The sequence below is a fragment of the Lucilia sericata genome, unplaced genomic scaffold (assembly GCF_015586225.1).
Source record: "Lucilia sericata isolate MDLA Ls3-8-SP2 unplaced genomic scaffold, ASM1558622v1 Contig000961F_arrow, whole genome shotgun sequence".
NCBI lineage: Eukaryota > Metazoa > Arthropoda > Insecta > Diptera > Calliphoridae > Lucilia > Lucilia sericata.
This window is the reverse complement of record NW_023994944.1, coordinates 132,059-150,194: the sequence shown is the minus strand read 5'-3', so window position 1 is coordinate 150,194 and position 18,136 is coordinate 132,059. Positions and strand designations below refer to the sequence as shown.

The following is an 18,136-nucleotide window of genomic DNA, read 5'->3' as shown; positions in this document are numbered from 1 at the left end:
GTTCAGTTCTAGTTCAGTCTAGTTCATGAGTTCTAGTTCAGTTCTAGTTCAGTTCTAGTTCAGTTCTAGTTCAGTTCTAGTTCAGTTTAGTTCAGTTCTAGTTCAGTTCTAGTCAGTCTAGTTCAGTTCTAGTTCAGTTCTAGTTCAGTTTCTTAGTTCTAGTTCAGTAGTTCAGTTCTAGTTCAGTTCTAGTTCTAGTTCGTCTAGTTACAGTTCTAGTTCAGTTCTAGTTCAGTTCTAGTTCAGTTCTAGTTCAGTTCTAGTTCAGTTCTAGTTCAGTTCTAGTTCAGTTCTAGTTCAGTTCTAGTTCAGTTCTAGTTCAGTTCTAGTTCAGTTCTAGTTCAGTTCTAGTTCAGTTCTAGTTCAGTTCTAGTTCAGTTCTAGTTCAGTTCTAGTTCAGTTCTAGTTCAGTTCTAGTTCAGTTCTAGTTCAGTTCTAGTTCAGTTCTAGTTCAGTTCTAGTTCAGTTCTAGTTCAGTTCTAGTTCAGTTTCTAGTTCAGTTCTAGTTCAGTTCTAGTTCAGTTCTAGTTCAGTTCTAGTTCAGTTCTAGTTCAGTTGTAGTTCAGTTGTAGTTCAGTTGTAGTTCAGTTCTAGTTCAGTTCTAGTTCAGTTCGAGTTCAGTTTAAGATTAGTTTTAATTCAGTTTTAGTTCGGTTTTACATCAGCTTTATAGAATGCTGCGTCAAAATTTAAAATGTTTCAAGACTGAAATGTCTTTTAGTTTGATTTCATCTGGTTGATAATAAAAAATTCAGTAAAATTTATTTTTAAAATGTATATTATAAACAAGATATTTTCTAAAAAAATTTCCTTTTTATAACCACAATATGTATACATATATAATTTTAAAATTTCTTAAATACATAAATAAAGAAGTTGATCATTCTTATGATCAGTTGTAATTGTCAAACCGAGCGAATAGCGAATACAACATGAAACTCTACATACTTATCCTCATTACCGCTGTAGTTTTGATCTGTTCTAAATCTGTTGCAGGCAATGGTCAAGATCATGAAAAAGATTCTGATCATGACTTCTCGGATGCTTTAAATAGCAATAGCATTTATCGCAATGATGTGAGTTTATATACAAATGTTCAATCAATATTTAAGATTCATTATTTGAAAATATTTTATTTTAGAAACAAGCCACGGTACATACTAAACATGATAAGTTGGGTCCTTTTCACAAAGACACTGTAGTGGTTAAAGATGCCAATGGTAATGTACAGGAGTCTACAAAAGTCTACAGATCTGGTAGTTCTAAATTGGACTTAAATATTGGAATTTGTTCCATTTTATTATTTGCGGGGTTTATGAATAAATATTACTAAAAAAAATTTAAGATTTTTTAGGATATTTTGAAAAAAAATTATTTATATAAACATTTTTAATTGGTTTAAGTTAAAAAGAAATTGTATTAGAGAGTAAGTTAAGAAAAATAAAAAGATTGGTTATATGTTAAATTGAGTTTAGTTCTAGTTCCAGTTTAGTTCTAGTTCAGTTCTAGTTCAGTTCTTCTAATTCAGTTCTAGTTCAGTTCTAGTTCAGTTCTAGTTCAGTTCTAGTTCAGTCTAGTTCAGTTCTAGTTCAGTTCTAGTTCAGTTCTAGTTCAGTTCTAGTTCAGTTCTAGTTCAGTTCTAGTTCAGTTCTAGTTCAGTTCTAGTTCAGTTCTAGTTCAGTTCTAGTTCAGTTCTAGTTCAGTTCTAGTTCAGTTCTAGTTCAGTTCTAGTTCAGTTCTAGTTCAGGTCTAGTTCAGTTCTAGTTCAGTTCTAGTTCAGTTCTAGTTCAGTTCTAGTTCAGTTCTAGTTCAGTTCTAGTTCAGTTCTAAGTTCAGTTCTAGTTCAGTTCTAGTTCAGTTCTCAGTTCATTCAGTTCTAGTTCAGTTCTAGTCAGTTCTAGTTCAGTTCTAGTTCAGTTCTAGTTCAGTTCTAGTTCAGTTCTAGTTTCAGTTCTAGTTCAGTTCTAGTTCAGTTCTAGTTCAGTTCTAGTTCAGTTCTAGTTCAGTTCTAGTTCAGTTCTAGTTCAGTTCTTAGTTCAGTTCTAGTTCAGTTCTAGTTCAGTTCTAGTTCAGTTCTAGTTCAGTTCTAGTTCAGTTCTAGTTCAGTTCTAGTCAGTTCTAGTTCAGTTCTAGTTCAGTTCTAGTTCAGTCTAGTTCAGTTCTAGTTCAGTTCTAGTTCAGTTCTAGTTCAGTTTCTAGTTCAGTTCTAGTTCAGTTCTAGTTCAGTTCTAGTTCAGTTCTAGTTCAGTTTCTAGTTCAGTTCTAGTTTCAGTTCTAGTTCAGTCTAGTTCAGTTAGTTCAGTTTAGTTCAGTTCTACTTCAGTTCTATTAACTTGTTAGGTTTGTCGTCAAAAAAGCAAGAAACCTTAAGAATCTTATATATAACTGAATATTAATAGAGAGTACTAATTTAAATAAACCACATATTACTAATTCCGATATTATTAAACACATTATTCATATAATTTTCATATAACTGATGAGGAAAAATATATAAAAACACTATTTTTTCTTGAATAAGTGTTAGTTGGTTGAGTGTACTTTCCGCGTTTTCATCATATTTTATTAAAATAAAAAGTTTAATACCAGATATCAAATATGAAGGTTTTCAATTTATTTCTCCTAATAACGACAATTTGTTTGGCGTTATTAATAAAAAATCTTAATGCCCAGTACAGTGCCGTAATGTATGACGCCGCCGATGGCTCCGCCATGTCTGCCTCTGTGGTAAGTTGAAAATATATAGTTTTTCTATATATTTATTGATTGAAATTGATAAATATACTGATTTAAAAAAAATAAATTTAGTAATTATTAATATTTAACTTAATTTTTTGTAACTTGTTCAAGGGTGGGCCATCAATGGGTGCTTCATTTAATGGTGGGTCATATATGGGTGCTTCATCTAAGAGTGGGTCATCTAAGCGTGGGTCATACGTGGGTGGAAGTAACGTTATTATCGGTAAAAAACCTAAGTCATCTATATATACAACTGGTGTAAGTTAAGAATTCCATCTTTTTTTCGAAAATCCTTCCCGTGTTTTATAATATTTAAACTTTGTTTAAAACATATTTAAAGGCAAAAACCTATATGGATGATGGTGAAGGCTCAGTTATGATGGTCAATGATAATGGCGACAACGTTATGATGGATAAGGCATCTGGTTCATATATGTCTTTTTCAGGTGTAAGTTGAAAATAATTTAATTTTAATAATAATTAAAATTGTTTCTTTTCTTTTTCTTATTTCAAGTAAATCGCGTATATTTAATATATTTTATATATGATTCATTTTATTTACAATTATTTAAATGTAAAATATATGAAGATTTAAAATGGCCCGAAACGTGGTCCTGAATTTTAATAAATTTAAAAATACGACCAACTAATTTATAAAATCATAATAGAACATTCAATAAATTTTAATAAAAATAAATGTTTTAAATTTAGATTTTCATTTGTTCTGTTCTAGTTATGTTCTAGATCTGTTCTAGTTCTGTTCTAGTTCTGTTCTAGTTCTGTTCTAGTTCTGTTCTAGTTCTGTTCTAGTTCTGTTCTAGTTCTGTTCTAGTTCTGTTCTAGTTCTGTTCTAGTTCTGTTCTAGTTCTGTTTTAGTTCTGTTTTAGTTCTGTTCTAGTTCTGTTCTAGTTCTGTTCTAGTTCTGTTCTAGTTCTGTTCTAGTTCTGTTCTAGTTTCTAGTCTGTTCTAGTTCTGTTCTAGTTCTGTTCTAGTTCTGTTCTAGTTCTGTTCTAGTTCTGTTCTAGTTCTGTTCTAGTTCTGTTCTAGTTCTGTTCTAGTTCTGTTCTAGTTCTGTTCTAGTTCTGTTCTAGTTCTGTTCTAGTCTGTTCTGTTCTGTTCTAGTTCTGTTCTAGTCTGTTCTGTTCTAGTTCTGTTCTAGTTCTGTTCTAGTTCTGTTAGTTCTGTTCTAGTTTCTGTTTCTAGTCTGTTCTAGTTCTGTTCTAGTTCTGTTCTAGTTCTGTTCTAGTTCTGTTCTAGTTCTGTTCTAGTTCTGTTTTAGTTCTGTCTAGTTCTGTTCTAGTTCTGTTCTAGTTCTGTTTCTAGTTCGTTCTAGTTCTGTTCTAGTTCTGTTCTAGTTCTGTTCAGTTCTGTTCTAGTTCTGTTCTAGTTCTGTTCTAATTTCTGTTCTAGTTCTGTTCTAGTTCTGTTCTAGTTCTGGTCTAGTTCTGTTCTAGTTCTGTCTAGTTTCTGTTCTAGTTCTGTTCTAGTTCTGTTCTAGTTCTGTTCTAGTTCTGTCTAGTTCTGTTCTAGTTCTGTTCTAGTTCTGTTCTAGTTCTGTTCTAGTTCTGTTCTAGTTCTGTTCTAGTTCTGTTCTAGTTCTGTTCTAGTTCTGTTCTAGTTCTGTTCTAGTTCTGTTCTAGTTGCTGTTTCTAGTTCTGTTCTAGTTCTGTTCTAGTTTCTGTTCTAGTTCTGTTTCTAGTTTCTGTTCTAGTTTCTGTTCTAGTTCTTCTAGTTCTGTTCTAGTTCTGTTCTAGTTCTGTTCTAGTTCTGTTCTAGTTCTGTTCTAGTTCTGTTCTAGTTCTGTTCTAGTTCTGTTCTAGTTCTGTTCTAGTTCTGTTCTAGTTCTGTTCTAGTTCTGTTCTAGTTCTGTTCTAGTTCTGTTATAGTTCTGTTCTAGTTCTGTTCTAGTTCTGTTCTAGTTCTGTTCTAGTTCTGTTCTAGTTCTGTTCTAGTTCTGGTTCATAGTTCTGTTCTAGTTCTGTTCTAGTTCTGTTCTAGTTCTGTTCTAGTTCTGTTCTAGTTCTGTTCTAGTCTGTTCTAGTTCTGTCTAGTTCTGTTCTAGTTCTGTTCTAGTTTCTGTTCTAGTTCTGTTCTAGTTCTGTTCTAGTTCTGTTCTAGTTCTGTTCTAGTTCTGTTCTAGTTCTGTTCTAGTTCTGTTCTAGTTCTGTTCTAGTTCTGTTCTAGTTCTGTTCTAGTTCTGTTCTAGTTCTGTTCTAGTTCTGTTCTAGTTCTGTTCTAGTTCTGTTCTAGTTATGTTCTAGATCTGTTCTAGTTCTGTTCTAGTTCTGTTCTAGTTCTGTTCTAGTTCTGTTCTAGTTCTGTTCTAGTTCTGTTCTAGTTCTGTTCTAGTTCTGTTCTAGTTCTGTTCTAGTTCTGTTCTAGTTCTGTTCTAGTTCTGTTCTAGTTCTGTTCTAGTTCTGTTCTAGTTCTGTTCTAGTTCTGTTCTAGTTCTGTTCTAGTTCTGTTCTAGTTCTGTTCTGTTCTGTTCTAGTTCTGTTCTAATTCTGTTCTAATTCTGTTCTAGTTCTGTTCTAGTTCTGTTCTAGTTCTGTTCTAGTTCTGTTCTAGTTCTGTTCTAGTTCTGTTCTAGTTCTGTTCTAGTTCTGTTCTAGTTCTGTTCTAGTTCTGTTCTAGTTCTAGTTCTGTTCTAATTCTGTTCTAATTCTGTTCTAGTTCTGTTCTAGTTCTGTTCTAGTTCTGTTCTAGTTCTGTTCTAGTTCTGTTCTAGTTCTGTTCTAGTTCTGTTCTAGTTCTGTTCTAGTTCTGTTCTAGTTCTGTTCTAGTTCTGTTCTAGTTCTGTTCTAGTTCTGTTCTAGTTCTGTTCTAGTTCTGTTCTAGTTCTGTTCTAGTTCTGTTCTGTTCTAGTTCTGTTCTAATTCTGTTCTAATTCTGTTCTAGTTCTGTTCTAGTTCTGTTCTAGTTCTGTTCTAGTTCTGTTCTAGTTCTGTTCTAGTTCTGTTCTAGTTCTGTTCTAGTTCTGTTCTAGTTCTGTTCTAGTTCTGTTTCTAGTTCTGTTCTAGTTCTGTTCTAGTTCTGTTCTAGTTCTGTTCTAGTTCTGTTCTAGTTCTGTTCTAGTTCTCTGTTCTAGTTCTGTTCTGTTCTAGTTCTGTTGTTCTAGTTCTGTTCTAGTTCTGTTCTAGTTCTGTTCTAGTTCTGTTCTAGTTCTGTTCTAGTTCTGTTCTAGTTCTGTTCTAGTTCTGTTCTAGTTTCTGTTCTAGTTCTGTTCTAGTTCTGTTCTAGTTCTGTTCTAGTTCTGTTCTAGTTCTGTTTCTAGTTCTGTTCTGTTCTAGTTCTGTTCTAGTTCTGTTCTAGTTCTGTTCTAGTTCTGTTCTAGTTTTGTTCTAGTTCTGTTCTAGTTCTGTTCTAGTTCTGTTCTAGTTCTGTCCTAGTTTCTGTTCTGGTTATGTTCTAGTTAAGAACCATACAAATTAAGTTAAATATTTTTTTTATTAAAGAAATAAAAGTTTAAAATCATCTTCCAAAACATAAAAAACTATACAATCCAAGGGGAAAATTTTAGTTTTGGTCACTTCTACCATTTGAATTGCAAATTCTCATCCTCTATTCTGTTGTACAATTGATGCGAAATTAACAAGAAAAACAATAAACATTATTTTCATAAATAAATAATATAATATAGACTACATTCATCATTATTTCACCGGTTACTTTATTCTTATAATATGTAATCACCATTATCATAGACAATAGCTTCTTCTTTATCATCATTGACATATTTTAAAATCTTAAAATTATATTAACAAAATTTAAATTATTATAAAGATAAATGATTTGTATGTATATAAGTACCCTTTGCCATCAATATTTTCTATTAAGGACATCAAGCACAGAGTAATTAATAAATAATTAATTGAAACTTCATTTTTTAAAGGAGATGATGTTTTTATAAAACTTTAATTCACAAATGAGTGCACACAATAAACTAATTTACAATTTATGAAGAAAAAATGTTTTATATATTTATTTTCAACATTTATTTATAAAATTGCGGTTAAGAAATTTATATAGAAAAGTCTAAAGATACAGTACGGCATATAACATCAACACTTAAGATCACATTTTTAATATTTGCTGAAAATCCTTCCGCTGCAAAATTTTCATTTAATCGTGTCATAAACTAAAATTGTAAAACTTTAATTTCAGAAATACTAAACTTTTTATACCTCTCAATTATTTACCCCGCTATTGCAGCTTGAACAAAGTTAAAACTGTTCAAAACTGATAAGCGATGAGAAAATATAGTATTACTTTCATTTGAGAACTCCTGCTTGATCAGCTAAGAACCTAAAACTTGAATACGGGAATGTTATCATTTAGAACTGAACTACAACAGAACTAGAAAAGATCTAGAACAGACTAGAACAGAACTAGAACAGAACTAGAACAGAACTAGAACAGAACTTGAACAGAACTAGAAACAGAACTAGAGCAGATCTAGAACAGAACTAGAACAGAACTAGACAGAACTAGAACAAGAACTAGAACAGAACTAGAACAGAACTAGAACAGAACTAGAACAGAACTAGAACAGAACTAGAATAGAAAGAATAGAACAGAACTAGAACAGAACTAGAACAGAACTAGAACAGAACTAGAACAGAACTAGAACAGAACTAGAACAGAACTAGAACAGAACTAGAACAGAACTAGAACAGAACTAGAACAGAACTAGAACAGAACTAGAACAGAACTAGAACAGAACTAGAACAGAACTAGAACAGAACTAGAACAGAACTAGAACAGAACTAGAACAGAACTAGAACAGAACTAGAACAGAACTAGAACAGAACTAGAACAGAACTAGAACAGAACTAGAACAGAACTAGAACAGAACTGGAACAGAACTAGAACAGAACTAGAACAGAACTAGAACAGAACTAGAACAGAACTAGAACAGAACTAGAACAGAACTAGAACAGAACTAGAACAGAACTAGAACAGAACTAGAACAGAACTATAACAGAACGAGAACAGAACTAGAACAGAACTAGACAGAACTAGAACAGAACTAGAACAGAACTAGAACTAGAACAGAACTAGAACAGAACTAGAACAGAACTAGAACAGCACTAGAACAGAACTAGAACAGAACTAGAACAGAACAGAACTAGAACGAACTAGAACAGAACTAGAACAGAACTAGAACAGAACTAGAACAGAACTAGAACAGAACTAGAACAGAACTAGAACAGAACTAGAACAGAACTAGAACAGAACTAGAACAGAACTAGAACAGAACTAGAACAGAACTAGAAACAGAACTAGAACAGAACTAGAACAGAACTAGAACAGAACTAGAACAGAACTAGAACAGAACTAGAACAGAACTAGAACAGAACTAGAACAGAACTAGAACAGAAACTAGAACAGAACTAGAACAGAACTAGAAACTAGAACAGAACTAGAACAGAACTAGAACAGAACTAGAACAGACTAGAACAGAACTAGAACAGAACTAGAACAGAACTAGAACAGAACTAGAACAGAACTAGAACAGAACTAGAACAGAACTAGAAACAGAACTAGAACAGAACTAGAACAGAACTAGAACAGAACTAGAACAGAACTAGAACAGAACTAGAACAGAACTAGAACAGAACTAGAACAGAACTAGAACAGAACTAGAACAGAACTAGAACAGAACTAGAACAAACTAGAACAGAACTAGAACAGAACTAGAACAGAACTAGAACAGAACTAGAACAGAACTAGAACAGAACTAGAACAGAACTAGAACAGAACTAGAACAGAACTAGAACAGAACTAGAACAGAACTAGAACAGAACTAGAACTGAACTAGAACAGAACTAGAACAGAACTAGAACAGAACTAGAACAGAACTAGAACAGAACTAGAACAGAACTAGAACAGAACTAGAACAGAACTAGAACAGAACTAGAACAGAACTAGACAGAACTAGAGAACTAGATCAGAACTAGAACAGAACTAGAACAGAACTAGAAACAGAACTAGATCAGAACTAGAACAGAACTAGAACAGAACTAGAACAGAACTAGAACAGAACTAGAACAGAACTAGAACAGAACTAGAACGAACTAGAACAGAACTAGAACAGAACTAGAACAGAACGAACTAGAACAGAACTAGAACAGAACTAGAACAGAACTAGAACAGAACTAGAACAGAACTAGAACAGAACTAGATCAGAACTAGATTAGAACTAGATCAGAACTAGAACAGAACTAGAACAGAACTAGAACAGAACTAGAACAGAACTAGAACAGAACTAGAACAGAACTAGAACAGAACTAGAACAGAACTAGAACAGAACTAGAACAGAACTAGAACAGAACTAGAACAGAACTAGAACTAGAATAGAACTAGAACAGAACTAGAACAGAACGAACAGAACTAGACAGAACTAGAACAGAACTAGAACAGAACTAGAACAGAACTAGAACAGAACTAGAACAGAACTAGAACAGAACTAGAACAGAACTAGAACAGAACTAGAACAGAACTAGAACAGAACTAGAACAGAACTAGAACAGAACTAGAACTGAACTAGGATTGAACTTCACTAGAACTAAATTGGAACTGAGATGGAACTTCTTTTTAGAAGTTCAGAAAACTTACAAATCTAAAAATTAGAAATTATAATTTTACTTTTAGAAATTACAATTTTACTTTTAGAAATTACCAATTTACACTTAGAGATTTAGATCTGAAATATAAACTTTTGATGATTCCTGGACATTACCGTTAGAATCCTTTACAACAGCCGTTGAAATGTCTTTTTCTCGATTTTCATCAACTTTATGAACATGATGAGCACGAATGTAAACTTCTTCCTTTAAGAAAGTAGTGTTATTATTAGTATAATTGGGGATCAGACTGTTTGAATTCATTTTAGATATCGAGAAATATCGTTTGACGGAATTTATACGTGTACTTACTTTATTTCGATAAATACTGTTGCTATTTAGGGCTTCGTTATTATCATCATTCTTACTATGTAAACCTTTTTCCTTTATAAGCTACAACGGAATTTAGGCTAAATAGAACAGGTGCAGCGATAAGGAAAATAGAAGGATTTTCATATTGGAACTTTTTTTCACTGCCGATCGTTCAGCTACCGAAATAATACTGAATGCTAAAATGACCAACTTCTCGGCATAAGTCTCTGAGAATAATGTTAATATTATTTTTACTGCCAGAATTGTGGTTTTAGGTTTTATTAAAGCCTATTTCAATTCTTAATAAGAAATAATTGCTTAATGAAACTGATCTTTTTAATCACAATTGGATCAGAAATAAATATTCTTTGTAAATTGGCAATAAGAAATCTGCCATGTATTTCCTAATAGTCGCAACTATTTAGAAACTATAAAATATCAGACAATATAGTTTATCATTTTAGTGTTCGTTATTTTTCTATCGGAATAACAACGAACTATCAGTATGAAATACATCTGGTATTTCTTGTGTTATTATTAATTGTGATGATCGCGTTGCCACCGTTCCGAAGCTAAAAGGAGTATTTTAGATGTCAGTTTTAAATATTTTCGATTTTTCTTAAAACATATCTAACTAATTATTCTGACTTGTTACCAGGATGACTATATAGATCATCTAACAAAACATAGCAAAAGGATGTAAGTATTATGGGTTTCTTTCTAGATTTTAAATGTCTTCATAAATCTTAATCTTCCAGGATAATATTATTAATGGAAATAATAGAAAAAATATAATTCGGTTAATGGTCGCACTATATCAAGTGGCAATATATTGAAAATAGATATCTGGTTAAGTGGCTACGTTGTGGCTCAATTGTTGTTCCTTTTACTGAGACGGTGTATGTAAATAGTTTGTGCCAGTTATAATTTAAGAAAATTTTATGCCAAAAACAATTTTCAAATGTTGATGCATTTTTCTTTAAGTTTTCGAATAAAGAATTTCTTTTTTGAAAGGTAAAGTAACTACTAATCTATAGTCAAGACTATATTCTTGACTAGTCTAAAGTGAAGACTTTATACTAGTCGAAAGTCAAGTCTATATTATGGTGTATGGTCGAAACTAAAGTCAAGACTGTAGTCTAAAAATTTTATTGCATTTTTCTTTAATTTTGGTATAAAAAATGTATATTTGAATAATGACGAAACTAGAGTCAAGACTATAGTCTAGTCTATAGTCTAGTCTATAGTCTAGTCTATAGTCTAGTCTATGTCTAGTCTATGTCTAGTCTATAGTCTAGTTTATAGTCTAGTCTGTAGTCTAGTCTATAGTCTAGTCTATAGTCTAGTCTCTAGTCTAGTCTATAGTCTAGTCTAGTCTATAGTCTATAGTCATAGTCTATAGTCTATAGTCTATAGTATAGTCTATAGTCTATAGTCTAGTCTAGTCTAGTCTCTAGTCTATAGTCTAGTCTATAGTCTATAGTCTATAGTCTATAGTCTATAGCTATAGTCTATAGTCTAGTCTATAGTCTATAGTCTATAGTCTAAGTCTATAGTCTATAGTCTATAGTCTATAGTCTATAGTCTAGTCTATAGTCTATAGTCTATAGTCTATAGTCTATAGTCTATAGTCTAGTCTAGTCTAGTCTAGTCTAGTCTAGTCTAGTCTATAGTCTATAATCTATAGTCTATAGTCTATAGTCTATAGTCCTATAGTCTATAGTCTAGTCTAGTCTAGTCTAGTCTAGTCTAGTCTATAGTCTAGTCTATAGTCTAAGTCTATAGTCTAGTCTATAGTCTAGTCTATAGTCTAGTCTATAGTCTAGTCTATAGTCTAGTCTATAGTCTAGTCTATAGTCTAGTCTATAGTCTAGTCTATAGTCTAGTCTATAGTCTAGTCTATAGTCTAGTCTATAGTCTAGTCTATAGTCTAGTCTATAGTCTAGTCTATAGTCTAGTCTATATTAGTCCTAGTAGTCTATAGTCTAGTCTATAGTCTAGTCTATAGTCTAGTCTATAGTCTAGTCTATAGTCTAGTCTATAGTCTAGTCTAGCTAGTCTAGGTCTATAGTCTAGTCTATAGTCTAGTCTATAGTCTAGTCTATAGTCTAGTCTATAGTCTAGTCTATAGTCTAGTCTATAGTCTAGTCTATAGTCTTGTCTATAGTCTAGTCTATAGTCTAGTCTATAGTGTAGTCTATAGTCTAGTCTATAGTCTAGTCTATAGTCTAGTCTATAGTCTAGTCTATAGTCTAGTCTATAGTCTAGTCTATAGTCTAGTCTATAGTCTAGTCTATAGTCTTGTCTATAGTCTAGTCTATAGTCTAGTCTATAGTGTAGTCTATAGTCTAGTCTATAGTCTAGTCTATAGTCTAGTCTATAGTCTAGTCTATAGTCTAGTCTATAGTCTAGTCTATAGTCTAGTCTATAGTCTAGTCTATAGTCTAGTCTATAGTCTAGTCTATAGTCTAGTCTATAGTCTAGTCTATAGTCTAGTCTGTAGTCTAGTCTATAGTCTAGTCTATAGTCTAGTCTATAGTCTAGTCTATAGTCTAGTCTATAGTCTAGTCTATAGTCTAGTCTATAGTCTAGTCTGTAGTCTAGTCTATAGTCTAGTCTATAGTCTAGTCTATAGTCTAGTCTATAGTCTAGTCTATAGTCTAGTATAGTCTAGTCTCTAGTCTAGTCTATAGTCTAGTCTATAGTCTAGTCTATAGTCTAGTCTATAGTCTAGTCTATAGTCTAGTCTATAGTCTAGTCTATAGTCTAGTCTATAGTCTAGTCTATAGTCTAGTCTATAGTCTAGTCTATAGTCTAGTCTATAGTCTAGTCTATAGTCTAGTCTATAGTCTAGTCTATAGTCTAGTCTATAGTCTAGTCTATAGTCTAGTCTATAGTCTAGTCTATAGTCTAGTCTATAGTCTAGTCTATAGTCTAGTCTATAGTCTAGTCTATAGTCTAGTCTATAGTCTAGTCTATAGTCTAGGCTATAATATAGTCTAAACCTAGTCTATACTCCAGTCTATAATCTATTCTATAGTTTAATCTAAGCGCAGTTTATGGTGTAATCTATAGTCTGGTGTATACTCTAGTCTGAAGTCTTGTCTATAGTCCAGCCTATTGTCTAGTCTATAGTCTAGTGTATACTCTAGTCTGCAGTCTAGTCTATAGTCCAGTCTATAGTCTAGTTTATAGTCCATTCTATAGCCTAGTTTGTAGTTTATTATATAGTCTAGTTAATAGTTTAGTCTATAGTCTAGTCTAGTCCATAGTCTATTCTATAGTCCAGTTATAGTCTAGTTTATAGGCTAACCTATATACTAGTCTATAGTATATTCTGTGGTCTAGTTTATATACTGGTCTATTGTCTACTCTAAAGAATTGATCAATTTATAAAATAATCGTATTTTTCTTTTTGTGGTTTAATAAAAATATATTTCTTTCATTATGATCTATTTATGAAATTTTGATTGTGAAAAGAGCTTAGCAGAATATTGTTTAATTTATCATTTAATATTATTATTACTTTCGAAGATAGTTCACGAGTTAAATTTTATTTCAAAAATGTTTTTTACCAAAGTATTCTTCATTTTGTTTATTGCCATTACTTTGTCCATGAACTTTCTAGAGGCTGGTAATCAAGTTTTTAAAATTGAACACAAAGCTGATGAGTGGTGATGTAGTTTCAGAATTTCTTCTTTAATGTTATTACTTTTTCTTGAAAATTAATTTAAAGAAGTTACTTTATATATTTCAATTAATTTAGGAAGCAGCATTAATAGCCAGTAATACAGAGGCCACACAGTTGTTGCAGTAGGTTATGTTACCAATTCATATGTAGATATCGATGTTAATACGGATTCTTAAAAATTTTAAAAGAAACTCGTAATATCTCAGAAAACATATTAAAAATGGTATAAAATTGGTTAATATTAAAACGAAAGTTTTTTTATTTATGTTTAAGATCTACATCGTTAATTGTTGAGTTCTAGTTCAGTTTGTAGTTTCTAATTTTTAGTTCTAGTTCAGTTCTTAGTTTCAGTTCTAGTTCAGTTCTAGGTTCAGTTCTAGTTCAGTCTAGTTCCAGTTCTAGTTTCAGTTCTAGTTCAGGGTTCTCGTTCAGTCTAGTTCAGTTTCTAGTTCAGTTCTAGTTCAGTACTAGTTCAGTTCTAGTTCAGTTCTAGTTCAGTTCTAGTTCAGTTCTAGTTCAGTTCTAGTTCAGTTCTAGTTCAGTTCTAGTTCAGTTCTAGTTCAGTTCTATTAGTTCTAGTTCAGTTCTAGTTCAGTTCTAGTTCAGTTCTAGTACAGTTCTAGTTCAGTTCTAGTTCAGTTCTAGTTCAGTTCTAGTTCAGTTCTAGTTCAGTTCTAGTTCAGTTCTAGTACAGTCTAGTTCAGTTCTAGTTCAGTTCTAGTTCAGTTCTAGTTCAGTTCTAGTTCAGTTCTAGTTCAGTTCTAGTTCAGTTCTAGTTCAGTTCTAGTTCAGTTCTAGTTCAGTTCTAGTTCAGTTCTAGTTCAGTTCTAGTTCAGTTCTAGTTCAGTTCTACTTCAGTTCTAGTTCAGTTCTAGTTCAATTCTAGTTCAGTTCTAGTTCAGTTCTAGTTCAGTTCTAGTTCAGTTCTAGTTCAGTTCTAGTTCAGTTCTAGTTCAGTTCTAGTTCAGTTCATAGTTCAGTTCTAGTTCAGTCTAGTTCAGTTCTAGTTCAGTTCTAGTCAGTTATAGTTCGTTCTAGTTCAGTTCTAGTTCAGTTCTAGTTCAGTTCTAGTTCAGTTCTAGTTCAGTTATAGTTCAGTTCTAGTTCAGTTCTAGTTCAGTTCTAGTTCAGTTCTAGTTCAGTTCTAGTTCTTCAGTTCTAGTTCAGTTCTAGTTCAGGTTCTAGTTCAGTTCTAGTTCAGTTCTAGTTCAGTTCTAGTTCAGTTCTAGTTCAGTTCTAGTTCAGTTCTAGTTAGTTCTAGTTCAGTTGTAGTTCAAGTTTCTAGTCAGTCTATGTTCAGTTCTAGTTCAGTTTATAATAAATTTACATATAAAAGAATCAGAAAGAAGCATACATATTTTTAAAAAATCGTTTATTTATAATGAAACTGCTTAAAATCATGTGAAAGAAATAAAGCTCAGTAAAAGTTAGGCCCATTAAGTTTTCTTAGGCGAATTAGGTCTTGACTTATAACTAACTGATGGTGGATTTGTATTGATATGTATATCATGAGTTTTATTAGCTGAATAAGCGCCCACAACAATAGGTATTTTAGGAACTTTTTGAGCACCTTCTTTCACCGCTTTCTGCCAAAATTAAGAGATTATTATGCAAACATTTTTAAATAACAATGTTTTAGTTTTAATAGGATAAATACTCCAAGTTGATTTCCAGCATCTGCATAGTTTATATACATGACTAAGGCAATAGCCAATACAAATAGAAGATTTATTGAATACATTTTTATTATTTAAGGTCTCAAGTTATTAATTACTGAAATACTGAATGATAAGTGATTGAAGTGAGTCAATTCGTTAGCAATTTATAGTTAGAAAATAAATATTATAGATATTAAAACCACAAATTCTTTTGTGTAAATTTAGACGAGGATTTTCCAAACGAATTATGATAATCTTGCAGATTATCATACGCCCGTTATAGTAGACCAGAGTCTCTAGTGGAAATCGAACCCACAACCACCAGACTGCCAGGCTAGCACACTACCAAGTATGACTATCGGGGCACCCATGTTTATCTTACCCAGCCAAAACCATAGTAGTAAGACTTGTGCCTTACTTAAAAAACATTACTTCTCAGTGACTAATTCATTTTCGTTAGTAGTTAGTAGTTAGTTAGTTTAGTTAGTTAGTCTAGTAGTTGTTAGTTAGTTAGTTAGTTAGTTAGTTAGTTAGTTAGTTAGTTAGTTAGTTAGTTAGTAGTAGTTAGTTATAGTTAGTAGTTAGTATTGTTGTAGTTAGTAGTTAGTTAGTTAGTTAGTAGTTATTAGTAGTTAGTTAGTTAGTTAGTTAGTTAGTTAGTTAGTTAGTTAGTTAGTTAGTTAGTAGTTAGTTAGTTAGTTAGTTAGTAGTTGTTAGTTAGTTAGTTGTTAGTTAGTTAGTTAGTTAGTTAGTTAGTTAGTAGTAGTTAGTTAGTTAGTTAGTTAGTTAGTTAGTTAGTTAGTTAGTTTAGTTAGTTAGTTAGTTAGTTAGTTAGTTAGTTAGTTAGTTAGTTAGTTAGTTAGTTAGTTAGTTAGTTCGTTAGTTAGTTATTAGTTAGTTAGTTAGTTAGTTAGTTAGTAGTTAGTTAGTTAGTTAGTTAGTTAGTTAGTTAGTTAGTTAGTTAGTTAGTTAGTTAGTTAGTTAGTAGTTAGGTAGTTAGTTAGTAGTAGTTAGTTAGTTAGTTAGTTAGTTAGTTAGTTAGTTAGTTAGTTAGTTAGTTAGTTAGTTAGTTAGTTAGTTAGTTAGGTAGTTAGTTAGTTAGTTAGTTAGTTAGTTAGTTAGTTAGTAGTTAGGTAGTTAGTTAGTTAGTTAGTTAGTTAGTTAGTTAGTTAGTGTTAGTTAGTTAGTTAGTTAGTAGTTAGTAGTTAGTTAGTTAGTTAGTTAGTTAGTTAGTAGGTAGTTAGTTAGTTAGTTATAGTTAGTAGTTAGTTAGTTAGTTAGTTAGTTAGTTAGTTAGTTAGTTAGTAGTTAGTTAGTTAGTTAGTTAGTTAGTTAGTTAGTTAGTTAGTTAGTTAGTTAGTTAGTTAGTTTAGTTAGTTAGTAGTTAGTTAGTAGTTAGTTAGTTAGTAGTTAGTTAGTTAGTTAGTTAGTTAGTTAGTTAGTTAGTTAGTTAGTTAGTTAGTTAGTTAGTAGTTAGTTAGTTAGTTAGTTAGTTAGTTAGTTAGTTAGTAGTTAGTTAGTTAGTTAGTTAGTTAGTTAGTTAGTTAGTTAGTTAGTTAGTTAGTTAGTTAGTTAGTTAGTTAGTTAGTTAGTTAGTTAGTTAGTTAGTTAGTTAGTTAGTTAGTTAGTTAGTTAGTTAGTTAGTAGTTAGTTAGTAGTTAGTTAGTTAGTTAGTAGTTAGTTAGTTAGTTAGTTAGTAGTTAGTTAGTTAGTTAGTTAGTTAGTTAGTAGTTAGTTAGTTAGTTAGTTAGTTAGTAGTTAGTTAGTTAGTTAGTTAGTTAGTTAGTTAGTTAGTTAGTTAGTTAGTTAGTTAGTTAGTTAGTTAGTTAGTTAGTAGTTAGTTAGTTAGTTAGTTAGTTAGTTAGTTAGTTAGTAGTTAGTTAGTTAGTTAGTTAGTTAGTTAGTTAGTTAGTTAGTTAGTTAGTAGTAGTTAGTTAGTTAGTTAGTTAGTTAGTTAGTTAGTTAGTTAGTTAGTTAGTTAGTTAGTTAGTTAGTTAGTTAGTTAGTTAGTTAGTTAGTTAGTTAGTTAGTTAGTTAGTTAGTTAGTTAGTTAGTTAGTTAGTTAGTTAGTTAGTTAGTTAGTTAGTAGTTAGTTAGTTAGTTAGTTAGTTAGTAGTTAGTTAGTTAGTAGTTAGTTAGTTAGTTAGTTAGTTAGTTAGTAGTTAGTTAGTTAGTTAGTTAGTTAGTTAGTTAGTAGTTAGTTAGTTAGTTAGTTAGTAGTAGTTAGTAGTTATTAGTTAGTTATTAGTTAGTTAGTTAGTTAGTTAGTTAGTTAGTTAGTTAGTTAGTTAGTTAGTTAGTTAGTTAGTTAGTTAGTAGTAGTTAGTTAGTTAGTTAGTTAGTTAGTAGTTAGTTAGTTAGTTAGTTAGTTAGTTAGTTAGTTAGTTAGTTAGTTAGTTAGTTAGTTAGTAGTTAGTTAGTTAGTTAGTTAGTTAGTTAGTTAGTTAGTTAGTTAGTTAGTTAGTTAGTTAGTTAGTTAGTAGTTAGTTAGTTAGTTAGTTAGTTAGTTAGTTAGTTAGTTAGTTAGTTAGTTAGTTAGTTAGTTAGTTAGTTAGTTAGTTAGTTAGTTAGTTAGTTAGTTAGTAGTTAGTTAGTTAGTTAGTTAGTTAGTTAGTTAGTTAGTTAGTTAGTTAGTTAGTTAGTTAGTTAGTTAGTTAGTTAGTAGTTAGTTAGTAGTTAGTTAGTAGTTAGTTAGTTAGTTAGTTAGTTAGTTAGTTAGTTAGTTAGTTAGTAGTTAGTTAGTTAGTTAGTTAGTTAGTTAGTTAGTTAGTTAGTTAGTTAGTTAGTTAGTAGTTAGTAGTAGTTAGTTAGTTAGTTAGTTAGTTAGTTAGTTAGTTAGTTAGTTAGTTAGTTAGTTAGTTAGTTAGTTAGTTAGTTAGTTAGTTAGTTAGTTAGTTAGTAGTTAGTTAGTTAGTTAGTTAGTTAGTTAGTTAGTTAGTTAGTTAGTTAGTTAGTAGTTAGTTAGTTAGTTAGTTAGTTAGTTAGTTAGTTAGTTAGTTAGTAGTTAGTTAGTTAGTTAGTTAGTTAGTTAGTTAGTTAGTTAGTTAGTTAGTTAGTTAGTTAGTTAGTTAGTTAGTTAGTAGTTAGTTAGTTAGTTAGTTAGTTAGTTA

The 18,136-nt window shown here is 31.2% G+C and overlaps 3 protein-coding genes and 3 long non-coding RNA genes across 7 annotated transcripts in view; 5 read left to right on the top strand and 1 right to left on the bottom strand.

Moving 5' to 3' along the window:
* LOC119609324 (centrosomal protein of 104 kDa) overlaps nt 1-18,136 on the top strand; it is a 79,988-nt gene that overhangs the window by 23,467 nt on the left and 38,385 nt on the right. The window lies entirely within an intron of this gene.
* LOC119609332 lies at nt 867-1,371 on the top strand. The gene is made up of 2 exons (XM_037964072.1): nt 867-1,076; nt 1,142-1,371. Exons 1-2 carry the CDS (start codon nt 933-935, stop codon nt 1,331-1,333), a joined length of 336 nt encoding a protein of 111 aa, XP_037820000.1. The 5' UTR covers nt 867-932; the 3' UTR covers nt 1,334-1,371.
* Nucleotides 2,501-3,451, top strand: LOC119609329. Its single transcript, XM_037964068.1, has 4 exons — nt 2,501-2,727; nt 2,851-2,997; nt 3,080-3,187; nt 3,254-3,451. Exons 1-4 carry the CDS (start codon nt 2,599-2,601, stop codon nt 3,254-3,256), a joined length of 387 nt encoding a protein of 128 aa, XP_037819996.1. The 5' UTR covers nt 2,501-2,598; the 3' UTR covers nt 3,257-3,451.
* On the bottom strand, nt 6,168-6,707 carry LOC119609337. Its single transcript, XR_005231913.1, has 3 exons — nt 6,550-6,707; nt 6,385-6,484; nt 6,168-6,305 (listed from the first exon to the last, which is right to left on the bottom strand). It is a non-coding gene; the product is annotated as an uncharacterized LOC119609337 (long non-coding RNA).
* Nucleotides 10,120-10,701, top strand: LOC119609341. The gene is made up of 3 exons (XR_005231917.1): nt 10,120-10,269; nt 10,336-10,376; nt 10,436-10,701. It is a non-coding gene; the product is annotated as an uncharacterized LOC119609341 (long non-coding RNA).
* LOC119609340 lies at nt 13,196-13,568 on the top strand. Its single transcript, XR_005231916.1, has 2 exons — nt 13,196-13,356; nt 13,444-13,568. It is a non-coding gene; the product is annotated as an uncharacterized LOC119609340 (long non-coding RNA).

Bases quoted from the DNA above. Each gene is read 5' to 3' on its own strand.
- LOC119609332 (XM_037964072.1), top strand. From the start codon at position 933: ATGAAACTCTACATACTTATCCTCATTACCGCTGTAGTTTTGATCTGT. The intron at 1,077-1,141 runs GTGAGTTTATAT...ATTTTATTTTAG, and splicing joins ATAGCATTTATCGCAATGAT to AAACAAGCCACGGTACATAC.
- LOC119609329 (XM_037964068.1), top strand. From the start codon at position 2,599: ATGAAGGTTTTCAATTTATTTCTCCTAATAACGACAATTTGTTTGGCG. The intron at 2,728-2,850 runs GTAAGTTGAAAA...AACTTGTTCAAG, and splicing joins CCGCCATGTCTGCCTCTGTG to GGTGGGCCATCAATGGGTGC. The intron at 2,998-3,079 runs GTAAGTTAAGAA...ACATATTTAAAG, and splicing joins CATCTATATATACAACTGGT to GCAAAAACCTATATGGATGA.